This window comes from Balaenoptera borealis, assembly GCF_965194805.1.
Source record: "Balaenoptera borealis genome assembly, chromosome: 8".
Taxonomy (NCBI): domain Eukaryota; kingdom Metazoa; phylum Chordata; class Mammalia; order Artiodactyla; family Balaenopteridae; genus Balaenoptera; species Balaenoptera borealis.
In genome coordinates this window covers 8,725,559-8,753,289 of record NC_138865.1, presented here as the reverse complement: position 1 = coordinate 8,753,289, position 27,731 = coordinate 8,725,559, and the positions used below count along the sequence as shown (strand labels likewise).

General features: G+C 52.3%; 1 protein-coding gene across 1 annotated transcript; it reads left to right on the top strand.

Annotated features, from left to right (window-relative positions):
- The first annotated feature begins 217 nt into the window (after nucleotides 1-217).
- LOC309633556 (uncharacterized protein C8orf74 homolog) lies at nucleotides 218-26,966 on the top strand. Its single transcript, XM_082402490.1, has 3 exons — nucleotides 218-2,161; nucleotides 22,359-22,762; nucleotides 25,139-26,966. The coding sequence occupies exons 1-3, from the start codon at nucleotides 1,819-1,821 to the stop codon at nucleotides 25,376-25,378; spliced, it is 987 nt and encodes a 328-aa protein (XP_082258616.1). The 5' UTR covers nucleotides 218-1,818; the 3' UTR covers nucleotides 25,379-26,966.
- Nucleotides 26,967-27,731: the final 765 nt, after the last annotated feature.

Here is a 27,731-nt window from a genome sequence, read left to right as displayed (position 1 = left end):
CAAAAGGAGGCCAGCCTTTCCACAGAGACAGATCCCTACTGTGGGAGGAAGCAGAGGAGCGGGGCTTGGGTTAGAAGGAGAGGGGTGGGAAGGTGTGGAGCATGGGGGACCGTGTGTGTGTGTGTGTGTGTGTGTGTGTGTGTGTGTGTGTACGGCAAAGCCTGAGAAGGCTCACTGCCTGAAGGAGAACAGTTTGTGAGGGGGAGGCTGGAGACAGGAAAGGGTTCCAGGTCGCTGAGCAGGTGTGGGGAGCTGAGACCCAGAGCCAGCTGGAGAGCAGGGGCGGGAGGAAGGAGCCTGGGAGAGGCACCTCGAAGTGGGTCTTCGTGACCTCACAAAGCAGGCACCCTCAGCCCAGCGTTCCTGAAGCTCTGAGTCAGTCCTGGCTAAGTCTCCTAGCAACTGGGTGTAGAGGCCATGGTACTCCTGACACCCCAGGGAGTGAAAAAAGTCTTCCAATTTCAGGTGAAGAGAACACGTGACTTTTCGAAGGAAGTGTGCTCAGATTGATCTAAGAGTGAGGTGTGTCCTCTGAGGGACCCCTGGACAGCTCTCTTGTCCCAGCACGCCAGCTCTGAGGCCCGCCCGCCACGGGTGTGTGCCCGGGGGATGCCAGGCCAAAGTCTTCCCAGCCCTTGGAGCTTGGGGCTATTTTCCGGGCCTGCAGTGACAGTCCCTGATGCAGCGGAGCCCGCGTGGAGGGACAGAGGAGGTGGGCATGGAGGCACTGTGCCCACCTTCACTCCAAGGAGGGCCCGGGAGGCCCCAGGGGCTGGTCATAGGGGTGCCACCTTCACCAGGAGCCCCAGGGCCCTGTGAGCCCTCTGGGATTGTACACCAACGTGTGGAGGGAGTGTGTGTGTGATTGTGTGTGTGGTAGAGGGTGGGGTCTGTGTCTCTAGGGCAAAGAAGGGGGCAGATTTTGACGGTTTCTCAGAACCATTTCTGAGGCCGGAAGACATGAGCAAGGTGGGCACCTGCGGAGTGAAGAGAATCCAGCCTGCAGGGCTCAGGTCTCTTAGCTGTCCACAGAGGGGTGTCAGGGCTCTGCTGCAGACCTCAGGCAAGAAGACCCCAGGCCAGCTATGTGCACAGGTCAGCCTCTGACCGGCAGCCTCAAGCTGCTGGGGAAGGCCCCTCCCCAGGACCTGTGATTTCACCACCTTCCCTGGATCTTCCAGCCAGCTGTCCCATCAGGTGCCAACCTAGGGATCTAAAAGGGCTGCAGGGGAGGAGAGAGGAGTGACCAGGGGCTGAGACAAGGCTCTGGGCCTTACTCGGGCACCGTCTTCCATCAGTTCCCCCTCCCCTCACCCCAGGGGAGCTCCTATGTTTGGTGGTTGCCCACTTCATGCCACACCTTTTCTTACCCCCTCCTTGAAAGGCACTTGATTCTCCTACATGTGTTGGTGATCTCTAAGAACCTTTCTGGAAGGGCCAGGCGAACTCTCAAGTAAAATGAATCCTAACCTATAGAGGGGAATAAGATGTACCCTGACCAGTCTCTATCGCCTAGCTTCACCAAGCAAGACACATTTCTCTGCTAAAGCATTGCATCTCCAAACCTCTTCTTGGCCAGTCATTTACACTTTAGTATGAATTTCATGATCGGATCGCCATCTCTGGAGCAGTTAGTTGGGAGTCGTCTCAGAGGAATGTCAAATTTTGTTTGAGGGAAGGGGAAGCAAGGATCATCATAATTCAGGACTTGAGGCCTGCTGGAGGTGTAGAAACCTGGAACTGCAGCAGCTAGCATGAGAACGCCCAGAGGAAGGAGCAGTGCTAGAAAGGTGAGGGAAACCTGACCAGAAATGAAAGATGAACTCTGCCCAAGCATACCCCCATTCTGGGTCACTCTTCAGGATGCTGGAGAGCATATGCTGGGCCCCCAGTAGTGTTTTGCCCAGTGACGTTGGCATCTTGATTCCTCAGTCTCATCCTCCACCCCTCGTATATCATGCCCTGCAGAAACCAGAAGGTCGGGAGCACCTACGGAGACTGCTCAACTGGGAAGAGTTTGACGAGCTCAGAGACTCCCGCAGAAGCATCCTGCTGGACACCCTCTACGAAAGTATCATCTTCGCTGTGGGCAAAGGCTTCCCCTGGGTAGAGGTGGCCCAGGTGGTCAAGTTCACAGAAGAGCTGCTCAAGGAAACCAAAGGTACGGGGCATCCAGGGCAGGAGTCAGTGAGGCTTGGGGAGGGCACACAACCCCAGGAGCTCTCCGAGAAGCCTGGAGCCCCTTCCTTTCTTTCCCTGGCATTTAGCCTCCTCGTATGCTCACAAAGAGGGTCCCTGTCCAGATTTTCTGGAAAGTGGAGCAAACAGAATGTCCTTGCTGAGTCTTATCCCTGATCTCCCTGGTGGAAACTCTCGCACCACGCCAAGCTGTTCACAAAGCAACCAGGGGTGTTTGCTTTTCAGTCAGTCATTTACACTTTAGTATAAACTTCATCATTAGACCCATACCTCTGGGGCAGCTAGTTGAGAGCAGGCTCAGAGGGAAGTTAATTTTTGTTTTAGAAAAGAGAGAAGGAGGGACCATAATTTAGAATTTTTGTTTTGTTTTTGCTTAACATAAATGTGTCACTATTCTGCTTAAAGCCCTTCATTGACTTTTCACTGTACTCCTGAGAGACTGCAAATTGTTCCCAGCATCAGTTTTTGCTCTGCTGAGTGTCTTGAGGGAATCCTCTACAGGCGTCAGCTTGCTGGCAGGGATGGGGGAACCACAGTCAAGTTATGGAGGGAGCATCTCTCCCACCCCTACCCTGTGTTGGGCTTCAGGAGAGGAGGGTAAACATCTCTCCCCGTGATCCATGGCACAAGGGGATGTGGCCACCTCTGTCCACCCCTTAGGCTCTGAGATGCCGATTCATCCATTAAACAAATCCATGGCCACCATCGTAGTAATACTCAGCCAAGAATCATCAGTAGGTGCTAAAACCAGTGGGTGAATGCTTGATGGGAAATGGGCTATTTACTCACTTCCCAAGAACCTCCCCACAACAACCTCACTGATTGCAAAGGGGAAAAGAATGCTTTTACAGTGAGGTAGCCTGGCAGACACCTCCTTAATCAAATGATCCATCCGTAAGAGGACACAGAATACTCTGCCGCTTGACGGGATGCAAAAGAATTAGCCAGCCTCCTTCTGTGATGGTTCTAGCAAAGACTCAGAACATGATGTCATAAAAAAAAGAACACTCCCAATTAGGGGCACTGCACAAAGTCCCTCTCCTGTAAGCTTCAAAGCATTAAGGTCTTGAGAACCAAGGAAAGATAGAGGAACTGTTCCAAACTGAAAGACACTGAGGCGACGTGGCCACTAAACACAGCAGGTGGTCCCAGTTTGGGTCCTTTTGCTGTAAAGAATGTTATTGGGGCAGCTGGAGAAACTTGGGTCGGGTCTGGGGATTGGGCAGTAGTGATGTGTTGAGGGTGCACTCCGGATTCTGGCGGTTGTGGTTATGAGTGTGCTCGTGTGAGGAAATGCACACGAAAGGATCCTGGAGGGTGGGGCCTTAGGTGAATCACTTATTCTTTAAGTAGTTTGGGAAATTTTTCTTTGTACTATTTTTTTCTAGCTTCATTGAGAGACACTTGACACACAATACTGTATAAGTTTAAGGTATGCAACATGACTTGATACATGAATATATTGCGAAATAATTACCACAATAAGTTTAACGAGCATCGCCTCACCTACTTACAATTTTTTTTCTTGTGATGAGAACTTTTAAGGCCTACTCTCTTGGCAACTTTCAAATATACAATACGGAATTGTTAACTATAATCACCATGCTGTACATCATGTCCCCAGGACTTAATTATCTTATAACTGGAAGTTTGTACCTTGGGCCACCTTCACCCATTTTGCCCACATCCCAACCCATGCTTCTGGCAACCACCTAACTCTTCTCTATTTCCATGAGTTCAGTTTTTTTAGATTCCACATATAAGTGAGATCATACAATAGTTGTCTTTCTCTGACTTTTCTCCCATACCATAATGCCCTCAAAGTTCATCATGTGGTCACAAATGGTAGGATTTCCTTCCTTTATGGCTGAATAATATTCCTGTGTGTGTGTGTGTGTACACACACATATACATGTATATATACACACACATATATAGTATATATTCACGTTTTCTTTAGCCATTCGTCTGTCAATGGATCCATGGGTTGTTTCCACACCTTGGCTATTGTGAATAATGCTGCAGTGAACATGGGGGTCAGATATCTCTTCAAGAATGATTTCATTTCCTTTGAATATATACCCAGAAGTGGGTTTGCTGTATCATGTGGTAGTTCTACTTTTAGTTTTTTAAGGAACCTCCATACTGTTCTCCATAGTGGCTGTATCAATTTACATTCCCGCCAACAGTGCACAAGGATGCCCTTTTTCCCACATCCTCTCCAGGACTTGTTATCTCTTGTTTTTTTGAGGATACCTATTCTAATAGGTATGAAGTGAGATCTCATTGTGGTTTTGATTTGCATTCCCTTACGATTAGTGATGTTGAGCACCTTTTCAGGTACCTGCTGGCCATCTGTATGTCTTCTATGGGAAAATGCGTATTCAGATACTTTCCCCATTTTTGTTATTTTATTTTTAATATTTTACTATTCGGGTGTTTGCTGCTGAGTTGTATGAGTTCTTGACATATTTTGGATACTAACCCCTTATTGGACGAATAGTTCGCAGATATTTCTTCACATTCTGCAGGATGCCTTTTAATTTTGTTGATCATTTCTTTTGCTGTGCAGAAGCTTTAATGTGATGTAGTCCCACCTGTTGATTTTTGCTTTTGTTGCCTTTACTTTTGGTGTCATACCCCCCCAAAAATCATTGTTAAGATCAACGTCAAGGAGATTTCACTGTTTTCTTCTAGGAGTTTTATGGTTTCAGGCTGTACTGTTTTTTTTTAAATAGACTTTATTTTTTAGGGCAGTTTTAAGTTCACAGCAAAATACAGCAGAAAGTACAGAGATTTCTCACAGAAACCCTGTCTCCACACACTCGCAGCCTCCCCCGTCGCCAATATCCCCCTCCACAGAGCGGGTGCATCTGTTACAGTCCGTGAACCTACGCTGATACACGAATATCACGCAAAGTCCATAGTCTGCATTAAGGTTCCTGCTTGGTGTCATGCATTCTAAGGGTTTTGACAAATGTATCATGGTGTGTATCCACCATTAAAATATACAGAATGGTTTCACTACCCTGGAAATTCTCTGTGCTCCACCTCTTCAGCCTTCCCTCCCCCTCAATGAGCAGAAAGTAGATCTTTCTACTGTCTCTGTAGTATTGCCTTTCCAGGATGTCATATAGTTGGAATCATACAGTCTGTAGCCTTTTCAGACTGACTTCTTTCACAAGTAATATGCATTTTAGTTTCCTACATGTCTTTACAAGGCTTGATAGCTACTTTCTTTTAAGGGCTGAATAATATTCCAATGTCTAGATATAAGGGCTGAATAATTTTCCACTGTCTAGATATATCACAGTTTATGTATCCATTCATCTACTGAAGGATATCTTGGTTACTTCCAACTTTTGGCACTTATGAATAAAGCTGCAAGAAATATCTGTAAGTTTTTGTGTGGACGTCAGTTTTCAACTCCTTAGGTAAATAGCAAGGAGGGTAATTGCTGGATCATATGGTAAGAGTATGTTTAGTTTTGTAAGAAAGCACCAAACTGTCTTCCCAAGTGGCTGCACCATTTTGCACCCCCACCAGCCATGACTGAGGGTTCCTGTGGCTCTATGGAACTGGCCACGGAACTGGATTCTGGCCATTCCAATAGGCATGTTGTGGTCTCTCATTGTTTTAACTTACGTTTCCCTGGTGACATATGATGTGAAGCATCTTTTCATAAGCTTATTTGCCATCTGTATATCTTCTTCTGTGAGATGTCTGTTAAGACTTTTACCCTTCTTTTCAGTCAGGTTTTTTTCTTATTGTCGAATTTTAAGTGTTCTTTGTATATTTTGCATAAGAGTCCTTCATTAGTTGTGTCTTTTGCAAGTATTTTCTCCCAGTCTGTGGCTTGTCTTCTCATTCTCTTGACACTGTCTTTTGCAGAGTGGAACTTCTTAATTTTCATGAAGTCCAGATTATCAGTTCTTCTTTCATGTATCATGCTTTGGGTGTTGTATATGAAAAGTCATTGCCAAACCCAAGGTCATCTAGATTTCCTCCTGTTATCTTCTAGAAGTTTAATAGTTTTGTATTTTACATTTAGATCTGTGATCCGTTTTGAGTTAATGATTATGAAGGGTGTAAGGTCTGTGTCAATTCTTTTGTTGTTGTTTGTTTACATGTGGATGTCCACTTGCTCCAGCACCACTTGTTGAAGATTGTCTTTACGCCACTGTACTGCCTTCACTCCTTTGTCAAAGATCAGTCACCTATATTTGCATGGGCCTATTTCTGGGCTCTATTCTGCTCCATTGGTCTATTTGTCTATTGTTTTGCCAATATCACACTGCCTTATGTACTTTTGGGGAAACTTTTCTATTTTGAAAAATTTTTTTAGTATGAAAGTTTTGTAATCTGTAATTTGAGGTCCTCCACTGGCCTTCTGACCAAGATCGTAAACAGCTGCCAAGCAAACAGGACTCACAATGCCTTGTCCCAGATGCACCCAGAGCTCACCCACCTGTCCTATCAGCAGCACCCGAACGTCCAGTCTCACCACTTTTCACCACCTCCTCATCCACCACCCTTCCTAACCCACCACCATCTCTTAACCAGTCCACTGCTTTCACATCTTGTATTTCTGCACCCATTCGCCAAACTGCACCATGATTTTTTTCAGACACAAATAAAATCCCATCACTCCTCTGCTTCAAGCCACTCAGTGTTCCTACCACACATATTATGTGCACTTGCATCAGCCTTTTTTTATTTCTTGAGCTGCCCGGGTGCCCTTCCATGTCTCTCCTCCAGGCCAGCGTTCCAACCCAGTGGTCCCAGCCTGAAGGCTTAAGCAAGACATGGCAATGCTCATGGGCTGGTTTCAGGGATCCTTGGGAAATTTCATCCCACCCGAGACACCCCCTGCCCCCTCGGGGCCTTCTTGGCATCCCTCCGGGTCCCGCTCCCCACTGCTCACAGCAACGCCTGGGTACCAGAGTTCAGCCCTGTTGTTTGAGCTCTGCAGTGGCTCGTGGCCAGAACAAACACTGACGAGCAGGAGAAGAATGTCAGCCCCAAGCAGGTGGGAACTCGGACTCTTTCAAGTTTCCATCAGAGCCTTCCACAGGCTGAGCCCTTGAAAAACAGTTGATGATGATGCAAACCCAACTTCAAACTGAGGAGATTAGATTGCACTGGCGCTTTCAGTATTTCTGGCCATCACATACCTTACCAGTGCAGTCTATCTATGCCTGGTAGACTTAGACCTTAGAGTTGCTAGGAGACTTGGTGATTAGAAAACTTAATTCCCTTTACTGCAGGGACACCTCTCAACCAGCCAGCGAGGTTTCCCCAGCCTTTGCTGGCACTCCAAGCGATGGGGAGCTCCCTCCTTCTGAGGCAGTTCATTCCTTTATACAACCACTCTCATTATTAGGAATTCCTCCTTATATCTAGTTACACCCGTCTTCCGCACCTTCTACGCACACGCCCAAAGTCTGTCCTCTAGAAGCAGGGGGCTGGCCCTGCAGATACTGAATGGGCTTCATATACTCTGACCATTATATCTTCACATGTCGACTGGACATCCCCAAGTGCCTTTTATCATTTTTTTTTTTTAAAGAGAAAGAAGGTTTATTCACAGAGAAACACACTCCAGAGACAGAGTGCGGGCCATCTCGGAAGGTGAGAGAAGGCCCAAAGCACATTAGCTTTTGACTGAAGACACTGGGCAACCTCCCTTGCTCAGAATCTTCCCCTGGACTATTTCCTGTCTTTGTCATTCTTAACACTGCATCATTTCCATAGACCCCTCCTCCCCACCCCGTCCCCCCTCTCTTTCTGCCCTTCCCCGGGCATCCTTGTGTTTGTCAACATCCTTCTTAAACTATGGCATCCAGATCCAACACAATACCACCTGCGATTTGATCAATGAAGTGATCCGGGATTTTACCGTCACCCTTGTCCTGGTGACATGCTCCTATTCATATAGCCCATGGGTATATTTTCTTCATCAGCATCAACGTCACAATCATATTGGGCAGGCAGTGCACCATTCCTAGCCATTTTCCCAATCCTGCCCTTGCACATGGCAATGTTGGATGCACATGCAGGACTTTACAATCATCCCCACTGATTCCGTCTTGTCAGTGTTGGCCCGTTGTTGGCTTGTGAGATCTTAGTTCCCCAGCCAGGGATTGAACCCGAGCCCTTGGCAGTGAGAGCACAGAATCTTAACCAGCGGGCCACCAGGGAATTCCCCTTCTGGCGTCTTTTAACTCTTGATCCTGGGACATCCAGCTTACAAGATTTTCCCGTTACTTTTAAACCAGCTCCAAATTTGTGAAACATGGCTGGTACAAACATCAAGTAGGAAGAAGCTCTTGGGTGGGCTCCCAGTGCCTGAAATTGGACTTGCTGAAGATAGCATCCATCTGGAGGCTCCAAACCTGGAGAGAAGACTCAAATTCTAGTTCAGTCCCTCGCAGGGCATGAGGTCCTGGGCAGCTACACCGCCTCTGAGCCTCTAATTACACATCGAGAGAAGGAGAAAAACAAGAGCGCCCACTTCACAGGACTGAGGTTATGACGATGAAGCCCACAGCACAGCGCTTGGTGCCTGGTCAGCGCTCAGTGAGGACCGGCCTTTAGTTTCAGGAGGGACCACAGGGACAAAGACCCAGAGATGCGAGGGGGGGTGATGTGATTCCGAGGTGGCCTGATCGATCAGGTGTGGCTGGCCGGCCGTGCTTTATGCAGATCCCGCTTCACATCAGCCTGCAAACGTCCAGGAGTCACCCCAGCCCCTTCTCAAGAGCAGCAGAGATGGTCCCGAGGCCCTTTCTCCTCAGATGTGTCGCAGGGAGCGGGGCAGGACAACGGGCAGGGAGCAGGGGGCCTGGAGGCAAAGCAAACTGCAGACTCGTCCCCGAAGTGGGGCTGCAAGAAAACAGGCAGATAAGACGGTCCCGGCTCCACCCCCGGCTAACGGACCCGCTGTGAGTGCCGACTCCAGCTGACTCTGGGCTTGGAGGGTGCAGAGTGTGGGTGCAGCAGGGGAGAGCCCCCGAGAACCCGGCCTCCTGGGCTAGGCCCACGCACCTCAGGCCCCGCCACGGTGCCATCAGGATGACGCCTGCTGCTGTAGGAAGCGGCCAGACTGGCCCGACGTCGCCCCGCAGAGCCACGCCCACACTGCCTCCCACTCACAAGAGCGTGAACAAGCGCATCACTCCTCAGAGGCGGGGGTGGAATTTCAGCGGGCACCTCCTTTCTCCCCCAGACGCTCCTCCTCACCGTGCATCAGCTCCAGGCCCAGGCTGGGCCAGGCTAAAGGCCGCATAGCCGAGCAATCAGGCACCAAACTCTGCAGTCAGTAGACCTGGATTCAAGTCTGCCTCAAACACATTACTGTGCAACCTTGAGAGCAGTACTTTACCTCTCTGTGCCTTCCGTTCCTTACCTCTAAAATAGGGCCATAATAGTTCCCACTCATAAGGCGGTTGGAAAAACTAAAGAGACAGGGTCTGCAGAGTATAATAGAGTGGGAAGCATGTAGGAAATGCTCGGCAAAGGTTAGCTCCCACCAGGCGTGGAGGTGAGGCAGGCCACACAGCAGAGGCTGGTGGTCCAGCACCAGAGGTTGCTGCACGCTGGCCCCCGCCCCGGGGTCTTGCTGTCTGGGCCATTTCTTGTCTCTCCCTCCCCCTGCAGGCAGGACTGCAGATGGGTTCAAGTCATGAGCCTGCAGAATGGAGGTCCAGACTGGCCCCTAATGCAGCTGCCCCGCCCTCAGGCACACTGGTGAGAAGGGCCCAGTGCCCACCAGCATGAGGAGATGGTGTCTCTTCATTCCCCCTGTTAGGGGACCCTGGCCGTCAGGGGCAGGAAGGTCAGATCCCAGAGAAGCTCTGGTCCTTCTCATCTCGTGTCCCGCCTGCCCCTTCCCCCAGGCACATCCCACCCATCACAGGTCGTGGGCCGTGGGATGCAGACAGCCGGGGGTCACACTGGCTGGCCAGCTCACCTTCCAGCTTCTGTTTCGGCTAAAGTCCACAGTGGGCTGTCCCTCTTCTTGGAAGGTAGCTTCTCCAGGGATGAATTTTTTTTGGGGGGGGGGTTAATCTAGGGCTAGTGATGGTTGAGTTCTGTTTGCATACTAGGTAACAAAGTTGGCAGACAGCCTTTAAGGAGGGTCATGTTTGCACAACAATGATTCAGAGCTCTGCCAGGACGGCCGCCAGCTCATCTTATCTCCCGGCCCAATCGAGTCTCAGAACCGGGAGGGAAAGCGTGGCCCATTATTCAAAAGCATAAGCTGATTCCGTGCTGGCAAATGGCTCACCAGAACGTTCTGGTCTCAGTGCTTTAGTTGGCACCTCCTCTGCCAGCCTCCGGGAAGCCCCGGGCAGATGCCATCCTGCTGCGTCCTTGGGGCCCAGGGTGAAGTCACCAGTCTGGACACAGAGGGACAGAAGGCTGCCAGCTCCATCCCGGTGGGAGGAAATCACAGGAAGCGGCAGATCTTGCATACCCTGCCTCAGGTCCCGGGGAGGAGAGGAGAGAGATGCTGGGGCATCTGGGGCCCTCGGGGAGCTGCAGGGATTCAGGGCGCCCGGGGAAGCCCCACGATTCTTATCTCCGACGGGCACATTGCAGCAGGGGAAAGGGGTGGGGAGCAGCCTCCCCCCGGCCCAGGCTTCACTCAAGGCCGGAGGCACCCGAGCCAGCGCAGATGCTCGCCCGGCGCCTGTGACCACCTGCCCAGCATCACTTCAGCCACTTGGCAGCTTCTGCTTCTCGTCCTCGACATCTGGCAGGCACTGGCTTCTCTCTGGTCCTGCACCTGGACACCTGGGCTAGGAAGAACCCCTTTCCTGCTGGCCTGGCCCCCAAATCCTGAGTCTGGGAGGAAGTGGGCCTCAGTGGCCGGCCGGTGGAGGCACGAGGCGGCCAGGCGAGTGTCCGGTGAAGTGCGTCACGGCACTGGCATCTGCAGTTCCTACCCACGGCCACTCCTGATTCTCCCGGAAATGTCTTCCAGGCAGCTGTAGGATGGAAGGCAGCTACCCCAGCTGACCCCGACAGCCCGGGGCTGAAGGGAGACAGTGACTCCCCCAGGCTCCCTGCCAGCGCGCTCCCGGCCATGCCCGGGGCCACCCCGCCAGCCCCCAAGCATCTGCCCACGTTGGCGAGCTTCCAGCCATTCAGGAGCGGCCCCGCAGAGAGCAGGGGCCCTTCTATCTTCCGGAAAGTCTGCGTGTCCAGCGGCTTTCTCCTGGGCAGCCCGAACCCCACGCCTCTCAGACCAAACCTGGAGGAGGGGCCTTTGGGGGCAACTTTGCTGATGGAGAGTGGACGTTTCCACAGAAGCCGCTGACTGAGATCTTAGAGCATCTCTTGGGGCAAAGGTACAGCTCTCATTCCAGAGATCCCTCCCTGAGCGTATTCGTTTGCTCAGGCTACCATAACCAAGTTCCCCAGACTGAGCGGTTTCAACTACAGAAATGTGTTTTCTCATCGTTCTGGAGGTTGGAAGTCCAAGATTAAGGTGTGAGCAAGGTTGCTTTCTTCCAAGGCCTCTCTCCTTGGCTTGTGGATGGCTGTCTCCTCATTCTGTACGTCACATGGCCTTTCTTCTGTGTGTCTCGTCCTAATCTCTTCTTATAAACGCGTCAGTCATATTGGATTAGGGCCACCCACATGACCTCATTTAACCTTAATCCCCTCCGTAAAGACGCTATCTCCAAGTTCAGTCACATGCTGAGGGGCTGGGGCTTAGGATTTCAGCATATGAATTGGGCGGAGGCGAGGGGGAGTGGGGGGCCCTGTGTTAACACAGCCCCTGACACCGAGTGGGGTCACAGCCCACCAGGTGAGAATGAGCCCGTCAATCGGCCAGAAATCAAAACCGTGCCGTGGAACCTTCCCCAGCCTTCCCCGAGGGGCTATCCCTGCTGCGTAGGGGGGCACAGAGATCCTGGCATTTCCCTATGTAGCATCTGTAAGCCCCACTGCGACCTTGCATCATGGGCATTATTTTAAAGATGAAGGAACTGAGGCCCAGAGAGTTTAACTAGCTTGCCCCAGATCAAAGTGGAGTCAGGATTTGAACCCAGGTCTGTCTGACAGCAGAGCACACCCCGTACGCCGCCCTCCCGCCTCCAGCCCTGGCCACGCGACCTTCCATCTTAACCTGAGGGATCTGTGCACAGGGCACATAAGACCCTGAGGAGCCCCCAGCCCTGCGGTGAGTGGAACGAGGCTGCTGGCAGGCGGGGGAGCTGAGCACCTGGAAAGGCAGGCGGCACACCTGGGGACTGAGTTCCTAACTTGGTCACCCGGAGCCACTCCCAGCACGAGCCTGGGGTCCTGGCGCCCAGCAGGACGGCTCCGCTGCGGCGGGTGGCGTAGGCCCAGCCCAGAGAGGGAGCTGTGCCCGTCGGCTAATGTGTTCTTGCGTGGATGTGCCCGAGTGTGGGTAGATGGTACTGGTGCCCTGGGGACCAGACCTCTGGCCCCTTGGGATGACTCCCTGTCCTCCCTGTAACTTCCCACGTTCTTCCTCGGTCGGCTGGACGTGTTGGTCGGTCTCTGAGTTCCCCAGCAGCAGAGGGGACAAGGGACGGGTAAGAAGTTGCCAAATTTTAGTCTCAGAACAGTGCCCTGTCCCTGAGACGGTGGGATTACGTGGTCATTGTCATCTCGGGGATGATGACGATGAGGATGAGGATGAAATCCAAAGTCAGAGGCCCCTCACCAAACGTGAGATGGCCGCAGAGGGCACCCACGATGCCCTAGGTGTGGCTACAGGGGACTGTCAGCTCAGTGGAAATCACCATGGCTTCTTAGAGTCAAAAGGACCCGAGAGGTCACCTGATCCAAGGCCCCTCCCACCACACACACACACACATTATTCAGGATTTCTCTCCCCAGCTAAATGCCTCCTCACTCCTCCGCTGATAAAGCTCTTGTTTCTAGAAATTTCTTCCTGCTTCTGAACTGAAATCTGTCTCTTTGAGCCTTCCGCCTGATGGCTCCTGTTCTGACCTCCGAACCCTCCCAAATCAGCTTAATCCTGCTCCACTCACTCAGCCATTCTCCAGCAAGCATTGCCAGAGCACCACGCCAGGGCGTGGAGAAGAGCGGACATCCACTCAGCAGTCCTGACGTACAAGCCCTCCATGGGGATCATCTCATTTAATGTTCACACCAAGCTCTGTTGGGTGGGTACTACTGTCCCTATTTCAGGATGATGCAACTGAGGTTCAGAGAGGTTAGGTAACTTGCAAATCGTCACACAGTAAAAAAACAAAACCAGCATTAACCTTGAGATCATCTGGCCCCAGAGTTTTGGCAGTCTTTCTTGCCAAAGCTCTTTAGCATTAGCCAACTTCTTGAGGAATGGGGGTGAAGGGTGCATTTGCTAAGCAGACAAGGCAGGGGACCACTATGGACAAAGAGAAGAACTTGGGCAAAAGCCCATGACAGTCCTTAAAATACCTGACCCTGTGTTTGCCCTTTGAGTCCCAGGAAAGTGAACAGGGAGGAAATCTCTAAAAGGACAACAAAGTCTTTCTAAATCTTAATGTGTGGGTAGATTTTTCCTTTAATGTGACTATTGGTTTATCTTTAAAACAAACACAAAAAACCTAGTGAATGGGAAAACAGCAGGGTACTTGCTCAAAAAATTAAACATACACTTACCCTATGATCCAGCAATTCCACTTCTGGGCATATACCTGAAAAAAGTGAAAGCGGGGACTGGAACAGATATTTGTACACCCTTGTCCATGGCAGCATTACTCACAATAGCCAAACAGTAGAAGCAACCCATCAACAGATGAATGGATAACCAAAACATGGTCTGTCCATACAATGGAATATTATTCAGCCTTCAAAAGGAAGGAAATTCTGACACATGCTACAACATGGATGAACCTTGAGGACATTCTGCTGAAGGAGAGAAGCCAGTCACAAAAAGATAAATACTGCGTGATTCCATTTATATGAGGTACCTAGGGTGATCAAATTTGTACAGACAAAGTAGAACAAGTGTTGTTAGGGGCTGGAAGGAGAAGGTAAATGGGGAGTTAGTGTTTAATGGGGAGAGAGTTTCAGTTTTGCAAGATGAAAAAAGTCCTGGAGATGGATGGTGGTGTTGGCTGCACAACAATGCAAATGGACTTAATGCCACTGAACTGTGCACTTAAAAATGGTTAAAATGGTAAATTTTATGTCATGTATATTTTACCACAATAAAAATAAAATTAAAATTAAAAAGCCCTAGTGGAAGTACTGTAGTTCTGTATATTCCATACCTTCTGTTCACTCCTCAAAAATACTTCAGTAGCTGAGGTATACTCGCCTTGGAGTTGGGGAATCTGGGTTTGAGTCCTGATTTTGCATAGGTCCACTAAGCGTCAGTTTACTCATCTGTTAAATGGCAGCAATTACCTCTATTATAAGTTGATTATGACCAATTAAATAAATTGATGGATAATTAAATGCTTTAAAACTGTAAAGTAGCATGCCAGGGTAGGCTGGTTGTATTATTATTTACTGAGAGCTGAACACTGGGCAACAACTACACGTCCAGAGTTTTTTGGAAAGATCCTCTGGAATTGGGAAATCTGGTCCATTCGAGCAGGTTCCTGCCACCGAGGAGCTCACAGTAGCAGGGAGAGAGAGAAGAGAATGCTCCAGAGTTGTTGGGGAGAGCTATGAACTATTGGGTCACTCAGTAAATGGTCTCACCAGAAGAATTGCCCCTTCCTCTACCCTCTGAACCCCCTAACTGGGGACAGCCAACTCCCAGCCATCCTTTGACCTCAGCAGCCAGTGTGGCCAGGAGAAAAAGCACATCAGCATGCCATGACCCACCCCCAGCAAGGTAGAGAGAGCTTCCAGGTGAGGACGTAGGAGGGAGTGGATTGAGGGAAAACCAAGCTCTAGGAACGCATTGCCCTCGGAGCATGCGGGATCCTCTGGAAAGCCAGATATATCCCAGAATACCTCACAGTCCCCGGGGAGCTGGACGCCACGCCTAGAATCTTCACGATGACGGTGATGACAACCACGTGATGTACTGAGTGCCCCTGTGTACCTGGCGCTTCGGAAAGCTCTGTCACACATGCCCACATCTAACCCTACGAGGTAGATGCTTTTATTGCCTCCATTTCACAGATGAGAACACTGATGCCCAGAGATCCAAAATAACTCGCACAAGTGGTTAAGAAGCAGAAGCAAGCTGTGAGCCCACAGCTGTCTGAATCCCCAGGCTGTGCTCTTAAAACCACACCAAGCTCTAAGGGACGGCCCCAGCGTCAAGGCCATCTTCAGGCCAGGGGCTGCCCTGGGCTCAGTGGGGGCCTCCCCGTGACTGTGAATGGTGCCTGAAAACAGAGCCCGTGGCTGGCAAGGTGCAGTACGACCAGATCCTTGGTACTGTGGTCAGACGGCTGATCAGTCAGCAGCCATCAACATCCAGGCAAGACCCTCCACCAGCAAAAAGATTACAACTCGCTGAAGGTTCAGATGATGGTTAGCATTTTTTAGAAATAAAATATTTGCTAATTAAGGTATGCACATTGTTTTTTAGACATAGGGCTATTGCACACGTAAGAGACTACAGTATAGTGTAAATATAACTTTCATACGCACTGGGAAACCAAAAAATTCGGGTGACTCGCTTTATTGCAATATTCGCTTCATTGCAGTGGTCTGCAACTGAACCCGAAATATCTCCAAGGTCTGTCTGTATTTGCCTCAACTAAATCTAAGAAACATTGCATAGGCTCAACCCTTTTTGGCCGTTTGCTGAGCCTATTAGCATATTTTGCTGAGCTCATTAGCATATTAAGGACATTAATTTCCCTGGATCCAACATGTGTTCAAGGCCATGCATTTTTACGTAACACCTGTTGCAAAACAACCTTTGGAAAACTGTCACCGGGAGGGTTGGGGGGCCCTTCCAGTGTCCATCTCCAGAGTCTACAAAGCAAGCCCAAGCCTCTTGGATCTGTCTGCGGAAAGGGGCCTTGCCCGGTCAGGCTGGGGTTGGAATTCTGGCTCTGCCACTCACCAGCTGTATGCCCTGCAGCAAATCCCTTGACCTCTTGGAGCCTCAGTTTCTCTCACAGGTAAAGCGGGGATGGTGGCTACATCTGCTCACCTTGCTGGGAGGAGTTGGGCGGAGCCTGAGATGACCCAGGGCATGCGGGCCACAGAGGGAGCTCCCTGAACAAGAGTTCTCTCCCCCCCAAAGAAAACACACCCTTTCTGCTGAGCTGGCACCGGCGCCGAAGGGCGGATGAGTTTGGCAGAACGTTTTCAAGAGCAGAAAGGGGGGCAGGGAGCAGCATTCAGGACCCCGGATGGGGGTGAAGTGGAGGGTGAAGTGGTGGGCTTTCCTTTCCCACCATCCCGGGCTGCCCTGATAGGTGTTTGGGTATTGGGAAGGGTAAGCCGGGCCAGACTGCAGCCTCACTGGGTTCCTCCCCTCACAACCAAGGCAGGGGCAAACAAACTGGTTTGTCACGGGGCACCAGTGGCAGCTGGATCCTCCCCTTCACCCACCCCGAAGGAACAGCCCCTCATCTCCTTTCCCAACCCCCCAGGATGCGCCCCTGTGCTCGCCCTCGCCCAGCCCCAGACCCAGCCCGTGAGGGATGGGAGGGAGGGAGCCCAGAGCGCCCGGTCCAGGCCCAGTGCCTTTTTGCCCTGATTCTGGAGCAACTGGGCTATTCCACCCACGCTCTGGCCCCGCGCTCTCCTCCTCCCCTCCGCTGTGCTCGGTGCAGGTGCTGGCCTCCAGGCCCTTGGGGACCGTCTTCAGGAAGTTCCTAGCAGCCAATGCAAATGAAGGCCACTCCCTGTAATTGAAGAGCAACTTGCAAGGACAGATCTGTCCTCCCGAAGCCAGAGGCTTCTCCCTGAGACTTAATCCTTGGCTTTCTGAGTCATCAGGGGCTTCACCCGTGACAAATAGAGGGTGGTCTGGGGGCCAAGTGTGTCTCGCGAGCCAGCTTGGGACAATTTTTGCTGAAAACCAGAACTGGTCCAAAGAGTGTCTTGGGGCTGAAAGTTAGATTTCAGCCCAGGGGTCCTTCCCTGTTGACCAGGGACAAGGCCCACACTTGTGTTCTAGGATGACAGGCAGCTGGGATACCTGTGGGTGTTAGCGCGACGGGGCTCGCGCACTTCTTGATTCAAACCTGGACTCCGTGCCTGGCTGCCAGGGCCGAGTGGAGAAGACCAGGGCTGGCCTAGCCGAACGAGGCAGCCGGGGCTGCCCATATCTGGAGGGTGCAGGTGACCCCAGCCCCACGTGCTGCCTGGCCAGGTGGGAAGAGGAGCAGGGTGCCTTCCCGCAAATTCAGTTCCTCATAGCCCAGAGAAGTTTCCATGATTCACCTCACCAAGTTCACACAAAGATGCCTCCATACAGGCCTCAAGTCCAGCTTTGATTATCAGAAACCGATGACCTCACACTGCTGCCTGCCCTCTGGGACACCTTCACTGGCTGTCCCCACCGTCCTCCACATACTATCCCGCGGAAATACCTGCCTGACATCTCGCTTCTCAGCTTAATGCCTCTGAGTGGTCCGCAGCTCTGAGCTGAGATTCTTAACCTTTCCTTTAGGAATTTGATGATTTTCTCTAATGTGCACTCTCCCCAGAAAAAATGTGCATGCAAAATTCTAGATGCAATTCCAGGGTCCCGGTCAGCCCTGAAGCCCTTCCTTGGATGTCCTTGCGTTTTGTGAATTCCGGTTCAAGAGCCCAGCTTCTGTGATGAAGTCCAGCTCTCTCATGCGACCTACACAGCTTGCCCTCTGCAGACTGAAGACCTCAAGCCGTCTGTCCCCCAGGCCAGTCCCCCAGACTTCAGCCTTACCTCCCAGAAACTCGGAACCAGGTGTGGCTTCCTGCCCCTGCCCCTCTGCTTCTACGAGTTCCACTTTTTCAGATTCCACATACAAGCAGAATCACACAGTATTTATCTTTCTGTGTCTTGCTTATTTCAATCAGCATAATCTCCTTCAGGTCCATCCATGTTGTTGCCAATGACAGGATTTCCTTCTTTTTTTAAGGCTGCATAGTATTCCAGTGTGTGTGTGTGTGTGTGTGTGTGTGTGTGTGTGTGTGTGTGTGTGTGTGTATCATAGTTTCTTTAACCATTCATTCGTCTACAAACATGGCAGACACTTAGGCTGTTTCCATATCTTGGTTCTTGTAAATAATGCCATGAACATGGGGGTGCAGATACCTCTTCAAGATCCTGATTTCATTTATTTGGGTATATACTTAGAAGTGGGAGTGCTGGATCCTTTTGAGAAGCCATTTTAGATGTTTTTCCCTAACTGCCCACTGCTATCAAATTTTAATATCCTAGGTATTTTGTATGTCTGATTATATACTATATGTATATCTGCTTTATACATATAAAGTTTACTCTTTGTATTCGATGCAAGGTTAAAGATGACTAAATAACATTTTAAAGTTAGATTAAAAACTGCAAAGCTGTCAACGTTGAACTTAACTATACTTTCTGAGTAAACTTTAATGTGACTTATTTACGTACGTAAATTGTCAAATTACATATGCAAAGAAGAATTTATACAAATATATAACGATGAGAGCAATGCAATCAAATCTTAAAATGTCATTCAAAACTGTTATTTTTCTGGCAAAACAATGGACAAAATTAATTTCTTAAAAACTATTTTCAGTAAATTTAACTTTCAACTTTTGCTTAATACAGCAAGGTAACCAGTTGATAAGGGTGTGGTGTGGGGTGGAGTGGTCTGGGAGGCCCCTGTGAGAACCAGTGGGACCCACCGAATGCTCTCTAGCCTGCCAACCTCCCAACCTCCAGCCTTTCATTTCCTCCAATGGGCCATGCTTTATCCAACCACAGGGCCTTTGCACAGGCTATTTCCCCTGCCTGCTTTCATTCTTTTCCACCTCTCTTTGCCCAGTAACTCCTCTGACACTCCACATCTCAGCTCCTTCACCACTTCCTCAGGGAACTGCTCCCCGATTTCCCTGAGAAAGTCACTTCTTTCTACTGTGCACCTTCCCAGCCCTACGTAGCCCTGAGCAGGGTTATACTATCTGTGTGTTTCCCCTCAGCCTTTCACCACCTTCCTGGACCATAAATGAGTTCTTGACACATGGAAGGAAGGCCCCTAATGAATATTTGTTGAAGGGATAAATGAACAGCTCCTTCACCACACTTCACATGTCAGAATTTGTTCATTTACTCACTGGATACCTATCGGCCCCTACTGAGCGCAGAGCCCTGAGCTGGGGGCTGAGAACAAAGAGGGGATGTCATCTGTTCAACAGTCTCCTCTTCCACAGACTGGAAGGTCTCTGAGGACAGGGGTCACGACAGAGGTAAATGTCCCACGCTTATCATATTCTCTTGGTGTCCCCCGCCCCTGCTCCCCAAGGGTCCCCAGGAAGAGCCTGGGAGTCGGGCAGGCCTCTATCCCCCTCCACATCCGGCCATCAGTCCTGCCACTCAAATCTGCCCCTTCTGCCCACGCCTGCTGGCCTGGCACTCCAGTCCGGACTGGGCCGCGGTCTGCCCACAGGCCACCACGTAACCGGAGTCTCCCTGGGCAAGCCCTGCGCTGCCTGCAGTACAAAGCCCTGGCTTCTGAACACAGCGCTCAAGGCCCTCCCGTGTGCTCTCCTCCCACCTCTCCACTCAACGCTTGCCGTTTTCTGCCTCTACATTTAGGTGCCAACAACGACAAACTCGGTCTTGTTCCCCACCCGTGCCATGTGGTTGCTTGCCCCTCTGATCTCTCGTGCTGTACCCAGGCCATGCCTCCCCCACCGTCTTTGCTGGCTCAGTCCTACTCAGCCTCTGCGATGTCGCTCATGCCTCATCTTCTCCAGGAGACCCCCATCCTCGACTGAGCACTCCTCGTCACCTGATTCTGTTCCTCTTTACACGTATATTAACATTTGCTTGTGCATCTCTCCTGAGAGAACTTTGAGGGCAAGAGTTGCGTCTGATAAGACACATGATAATATTGCTAGAACCTAGCATAGTGCCTAGTAATTAATAGGCCCTCAGTAACAGTTTGACAAATTAATTGTTGATGGATGGAGAGATGGATGAATGGATGATGAGTGACTGGATGGATGGATGGATGGATTGATGGATGGATGGAAAGATGGATGAATGGAGAGATAGATGGGTAGATGGATAATGGATGGATAGATGGTGATGGATGGAAAGATGGATGGATGGAAAGATGGATGGGTAGATGGATAATGGATGGATGTGTGGATAGATGAATGGGTGGATGATGGATGGATGGTTGGATGATTGGGTGGATAGATGGTAATGGATGGATGGATGGATGATAGATGGATGGGTGGATGGATGATTGGGTGGATAGATGGTAATGGATGGATGGATGGATAGAGAGATGGTTGGGTGGAGAAATGGATGAATGGATGATGAGTGAATGGATGGGTGGATAGAGAGATGGATGGATGAATGAACAGACCAATGGAGAGATGAAAAGATAGAAGGAAAGAAGTGGCCGGGAGAGACTTTTCTCACAGCACAGAAACAAATGCCTCTTTTCCTATAGCATTCGTTGATTACTGCCTTGTAGTGGGTTCTGTGCAAGGCACTTGGATATGTCATCCCATTTGGTCCCCCTAACAATCCTATAAAGTAAACATGACTATCCCCCCATTTTACATGTGAGGGAATGGAGGCCCAAGAGTCACAGCTGGGAAGGGACAGAGCTGTGTCAGCCGTCCGGGCCCAGCGCCCTCCCCTCCACCACCCTGAGACAGAGCACCGTCTCGGGCCTCGGAGCCTGCTGATTTGCCTTGAAAGGAAGGGAAAGCACAGCCCACTAACCTTTAGTTCTGCGCGGTGGAGAGGCCTCCCTCCTTCCCTCCCCCAGGAGACTGACGCCTAAATGCCAGTGACACTTCCCAGCGCTTGCCAACGAGGCTCAAGGCGGAGCAGCGCTCCATGTACTAACATTTCTCTAAGACCCTGATACCTCTACCCTCTCGGGACTCAGGGGAGAGTTAAGGTAAACAGGCCCAGGCAGAGCCAAGAGTGAGGACAGAGTGAACACAGAATCGGCGGCGGGTGAGGAGGGTTTGAGAAACAAACGGTGTGGGCCAGGCGGACACAGCCCCTCCTGAAGGCGCAGGGGGCACCCTGGCTGGGGCGGGGAGGCTCCACCAGGGCCCCGTGGGGTGCTCCCCCGGGGGGGATGAGGACGGGGACCTGCGGGCGGGCTGGCCTCCACCCCGGGAGGAAAGCCAGGCTCCCCGCGTGCAACGCCTGGGCTCTGCCTTCAGTAGCCGGGGTTGTGGGCTCCCCGAAAGCCTGTGCCCAAGCTCCTGATCGGAAGAGCTGACACTGAGTCAGGGGGCGGGAGGGACTTGGCCGAGTTCCCAGTGCGCCCCGGGGATGGCATCCGTGTGAGGACTCAGGTCTCCTCGTGCTGCGGCCAGGGTCGTTCTCTGTCCCTTGTCCTGCCCTCTCCCTGCCGGAGGTCCGTTCACAGGACACGCACCTCATTTAGCCGCGACCCTTTAATGAACCATCCCTGTCTTAAGACGCAATCACATGCTGGAGAGAGTCCTGCCCCAGCTCCAACCACACCCCTACCCCGGGCTTCCGACGGGCTTGTGAGGAAGAGGCGTGAAAGGGAGGACATGGGAGAAGGCGGTTTACCCTCCAAGGAGTGTTGCCCAGTGCTACCCTCGGAGCTGACTGATCTTTGCGCGGTCTAGACAACACTGGCCTAACTCTGTGACCCAGTCGCCAATACAATGTCTCTCATGCTCCACTCGGTTCAGAATCCTTTTTTATACCCTCATCTCCTTCCCAAAGGGTCTGAAGTGGAAACAACATAAAGCACAGCTGAAATAAGTCTTTAAAACAAGAGTTATGTGTCAAAATATAGGTAAGGCGTGAGATAACCGTATCAGAGAAAATGGGATAAATGTAAGCTACTGCATAAAATTGCCTCTGAGCGTCCCAGAAGCCCAGGTAAAGGGGAAACATGATGCGCTCCATGGCTTTCAAGACCTCCTAAAGGGTGACATAGGATAGCGGTAGGACGTGGACGCTGGGGTCCAAGTCCGTATCAATCAGCCGTCAGTGCAGCTTCAGCCCCACTCACACTCGATGCCCGGCCCCTCTGCGCCCACAGGCTGCTCCATCACTGAGGCTGTGACGATCCTGGGGAACAAGCTCAGAGATTACCGGGGGCAGTTGAACACCACCCACCTGCTGGCCCAGTGCGACTACTTCCACAACACGTTCATCCGCCACTACAAACTCTACCAGTACGTCCTGGGCCAGGACCAGGACGTCAACCTGACCGTCACTCACCTGGAGGTGTGCGTGCCGCCCCAGCCCCTCCCGCTGGCTGCGGGCAAGGACCAGGCCGTCTGGAAGCACCGGCAGCAGGTGGTGGGGCTCAGCGCGGCCGAGGTGCAGACGCGGGCCTACGTGCTGCAGCTGAAGGAGGCCCTGCAACTACAGCAGCAGCATCTGTTGCAGGAGATGCTCCCGGAGCTGCCCGGGTGGCAGCGCCAGGCCCTGAAGAGAGAGGTGAGGTGGGGCCCTCGGGGGGGGAGGAGGCTCGCCTGTCCCGCACCAGCGTCCCTTCCCACAAAGAGGACGTCCGGGCTGGACCCTGAGGTCCGCAAGAGGTCCACACACCCAGGAGGGGGCAGAAGGGGACAGGCTTTGCGTGCATGTTTCATGAAACATCCCTGAGATGTATAATTCATGGCCCCATTTTAGTGATGCGACCACTGAGGCTCGGAGACTTTAATCGCCTGGCCCAAGGTCCCCGAGCTGGCCTGTGGTAGAGTTTACATTTGGACTGAGGTCTGGCTGACCCCAAAGTCCAAGTCCTTTCCACTGCAGATTCTGCCAAAAGAGCCCCCCAGGCTGCGAACCACCATAGATTTCCTCAGTGCCCTTCGTCTGCTGCAGAGCCAGCATCCATGGATGACGCCTGGGCCGGGCAGGGGGGATGAAGGAAGGGCCGTAGGGGACAGACAGCTCAGGGCGGTGATGTGATGAGGTGGGGGAGGGGTGGAGCCAGTGGCCCAGGGGTGTGTGTGGAGCTAGGAAACTGGCTGCCCTCTTGGCAGGTCTTAAGGACCACTGGGGCTCCAGGAGCCAGAGTCCCTGACGACCAGCTCTTCAATAAATGGCGACGAGCTTGGTCCCAGCGCAGCCAACTCCTTGAGGGCCTGGCCGAGTCTAAATTCATTTTTTAACTATATGTAGGCACTGATAACATCACTGTTGCTTGTTTTTGAACACAGAGACAAGTATGTGCGTGTGTGTATATATGTGTGCGTGTGTTGGGGAGGTTTGAGCTGGGGTGGGGACGGGGAGTCTCAGGGACTCTGCGTTCCAAAAGCGTTCTGGTTCTGAATTGTCAGCCAAAGAGTGGGTGGCTTTGGGAAGCGTTCCTTTAAAGATGCATAAAACACTGGGGAAATCTCTAAACAACCATGAATACAATGGAACGAATGATACTCTTCTAAGTTTAAGTCTTCCCGGTAAATAGCGCATCCGCTGCCCTTCACGCAGTGAGCGGGGACCGACAGAACACAAGCAACGGCTTGTCTCCACCTCCTTCCAGGGACCTTCCAAGATACGTGGGCGTGGGCGAGGCCGCAGGTGGAAGGGCCCGCCTCCCCTCCTGCCCCTGCGCCCCAGCCCCCCTGCAGGCCTCCATTGCGTGGCTGCTGGTACCTGCCAGGTGGAGCTTGTAGGCCAGGGTCCCCTCCGCTCTGTGCCCCTGAGCTGGGGACACTCAGCACCGCAGGATAAACATAGTGCATCTTCTTGGAGCGCAATCGTCCCCGACGCCCTAGGGGAAGAACACTATTTTTCTAGGGCAAATGTGAGATTTTGCGTGGGATTCTAAGTTAAAATATGAAATCTCAAAACAATGACTTGTAGGTAACCAGATACTCAAGGTATGTCCCCTGACACTCCCAGGACAAGCGTGACCTCTCCGCCACTGATTGGTTGCTTGGGCAGGGAACTTGGAGAAACACAGTTACACGGTCCCTGTCGCCAGGATTTTATGATGCCATGATCCTGATTGCGATGACAGACAGGGTCTCCTGTTTAACCTGGCGCGTGGTGGCTGAGTTTTCATTCTTCCCCAGTCTGGCTAGTTGGGGGACACACCCACTCTCTGAGCAATTTCCCCTGATCCCTCCGATGAAGCCTGCAACTGGAGCTTTGAGATGTGAGAATGAGATGAGGGCAGAAGAGGAAGGAAGGGGGCTGGCATCCACATGGAGCTTAACCAGGGACTTCCCTGGCGGTCCAGTAGTTATGACTCTGAGCTTCCACTGCAGGGGGTGCCGTTTGGATCCCCGGTCGGGGACCTAAGATCCCGCATGCCATGCTGCAGGGTCCAAAGAAAATAAAAACTGGAACTTAACCAGAAAGTAGGGGATATGGGGCTGGCCTCCGAGCCCAGAACAGTGTGAACAGTAAATGACACACTCCAATGGGGTGATTGCCACAGTACGCCTGAAGGATAGAGGGAAGAAGCAAAAAGAGAGCTGTAGGAGAGGGCCACAGGGAGGGAACTGCAGCTGCAGGTAGAGGACCATGGCCACGTCCAACCCCAGCTGGCTGGCAGGAAGATGAGAGACTTCATCCTCTCCCCACCCTCAGATCTCCTGCCAGGGTCTCCCATTGGCTGAACTCAGCCAGCAGCCACAGGTCAAGGAGAGCTGGTTGATGCAGACCTTAAAAGTCAGCCTCCCAGGGCACAGAGTGGGGTGGAGACAGATGGAGAGTGGGTCTGGGGGGGAATGGAAGGTCTCAGCACACTGAGAAAGGAGGCGGCTGTGTTGAGAAGTGGCAACTGCGGTGGGACTCTGTCTGCAGACAGCCTGAGCCTTCCCCAGGCCCTGTTCACCAGCCACATTCCTTTTCTTTCAGGAGCTAGAAAATCTCATCAACGAGGCCATTCACATCCACATTGAATGCCTGAAGGAGCTGCTGCAGTATGAGATACAGATAACCTTTGATATTTTGGACCTGAAACTACAGAAGAAGACTCTAAACCTCAGTGCTCCCACCCCTTCCCCGCTCCCCATCACGGGCCAGTCAGGCCAAGATGAAGCTCTTAAGTTGTACAAAGCAAACAAAGGAAGGAAAGCCAAAGCAAAGAAGAAGTAGAAGGCCCCGGGGACCGCGGTCTGAAGACTGATTGAGGAAGAGCCACTGACAGATAGAAAAGGATTATGTGATGTGCTCAGCGCCCAATAGATCAGAGGTTTCTAGCAATTAAAAGAAGCAAAACAACACTCATCGTATTTTCTCTGTCTTCTCGCTGGAAACCATCTTATACCACCTGAAAGTCCAACCCAAATGGATTTTCCTTGCGTGGAGGAGAGGGCTGTTCCTGTAAGCCCAGGCAAACATCACTGACTAAGCCTGAGCTCGGACACGGACGACAGAACCGCCCCCAGAGGGTTTCAGCAGGTAAGAGGGAGGGCAACACCGGGTGCCAGGGAGGCCCTGCGGCCAGCACAGTGGGGGGAAACAGGTGCTGGGACGCCTTCCTCTCCGAGGTTCGCACGAGGCGATCCATCGCGTGCGGCCTGCCCTGCCTGCCGGGTCTCCTGCCGGAGGACGCAGAGCCCACGCCTCTGCAATCCTCTTCCTTCTGTGTGAATCCACAGCGTTTAGCCGGAAGCAGAGGAACAGGTGCCATCCTAGATGTCAGAGACCTGGCGTTGACCCCAGCTCTGCCGCTGGTCGGCTGCGTGACCTTGCTCGTGTCCCTTCATCTCTGAGCCCAGGTCTCTCTCCTGCCAAGTGGGAGGCCTGCTGGCTAGTGTGGAAGGCCCCTCTCCCACGTTAACATCCTAAGGGAGAGACGAAGCACGGTCGGCTCTTCTCGGTTTTCAAGGGGTTCAAGGTTGGAGGGAGCTGAGTACCTCCTCAAAGCTGTAGAGTGAGGCAGTGAAAGCATCAGGACTGGAGCGCAGGCCGTGGGACCCTTATCTGTGCTTCTTCCCCTGCAGCACTGGGCCTCGTGCAAAGAGCCTCACAAACCCTGTGGTTGTTGGCTTAGTAATGCAGCTATATAGCTGACAGGTGACTGTGGCCCCCGAGGTCAGGGCAGAAAGGACGGTACCACTCGCTGCCTCTCGCCGGGCCAGAGACCCGCTCTGTCTCCCCGGCTGTCTGCTGCGCGTGGTCCTTGCTCACGCCGGGCCAGGCCACTGTGCAGGACTCCCATCCCTCACACCCAGCTCCCCAGGGCCACCGCTGCTCCCTGGGTCTTGCCCCTAAGGTGTGCCTGGGTTTACACGTTTCCAGGCAGAGTTGGTCTGCTTTCGGAGGCCAGGCTGGATTTAGGTCGAGGGAGCCCTGGAGCGGGCATGTCAGCAGCCCTGGAGCCTCCGAAAGAAGTCCAGGAGACAGGGGACCCCCGGCTGGGAAGGGGACCCCTCTGGGAGGGCTAATCCAGACTCTTCTGCCCACCTTACCTTGCTGCTGCACAGAGTGTGTTCCGTACCTGAGAAGTGGCTAGGCTTCCCCATGTCTCTTTGGACAGAGGAAGGAGGACCCAGGTTTTCCTTAAATGTTTTTATTCATTCATTCATTCATTCATTCATTCATGGATTCATCCTTCACTCCACAAACATTTTTCAACATCCATGTCTACTGTGTGGCTGAAACCACTACAGCCCCGATGGAAGTGTGAGAGCTGCCATCCTATCCGGTCCAGGCCTGACCAGGATCCCAGCCTGTGTGGGTGGTGGTGTGTGTGTGTGTGTGTGTGTGTGTGTGTGTGTGTGTGTGTGTGTGTGTGTGTGTGTGTGTGTGTGTGTGTGTGTGTGTGTGTGTGTGTGTGTGTGCAGGAGGTGGAGGGGGAAAGTGGGGTGGGTACCCCTCCAGCCCAGGCCATGTGCTGGAGGACCCCCATCTAGAGCAGGAGAGACTTGGGCGCCCTGGCCAGCCTGGGAACCAGGTTTAGTGCCCAGAAGCCACTGAAAGTCCTGGCTGACGCTGGACTGGGTCACTGACATGCAAAGGGGTCGATAGCTCCCTCCTGCCCTGTCCTTCCCCCAGGTTGCGGGAGGCTCAACTATCCTGTCTGCAGCCTCGTCCACACCTGGGTCCCAGCCTTGCCCTGCCGGTGCCCAGAGAGAACCCTGAGGCTCTGGGCACTTTCAGACTCAGGCCATTAGGAGCCTGAGCTGTGGGCCGTGGACCAGGGGCGCCGTCCTCCCCACTGGACCTGGACCTTCCCCGGGAGGACTCCTGCCATGGGAGCCCCGGGTCGCTACCCCATGGTGGACCGCCGGCCTGGCCAGGATCCTCCTCCTAAGACCGGCCCAGCTGCCAGCGGTGGGGTGGGCGCTGCGGGGGCTGAGAGGAGGAAGGGGGCTCCTGCAGCCTCGTGCCCACGCTGCTTGCACCCCGGACCCTGCCTTCACCCTCAGGGACAGCGCTGCCCCGCCCCCTGGAAGGGTTGGGTGGGGTCAGAGTGAGGGTTTCAGCCTCATAGTACGTGCAG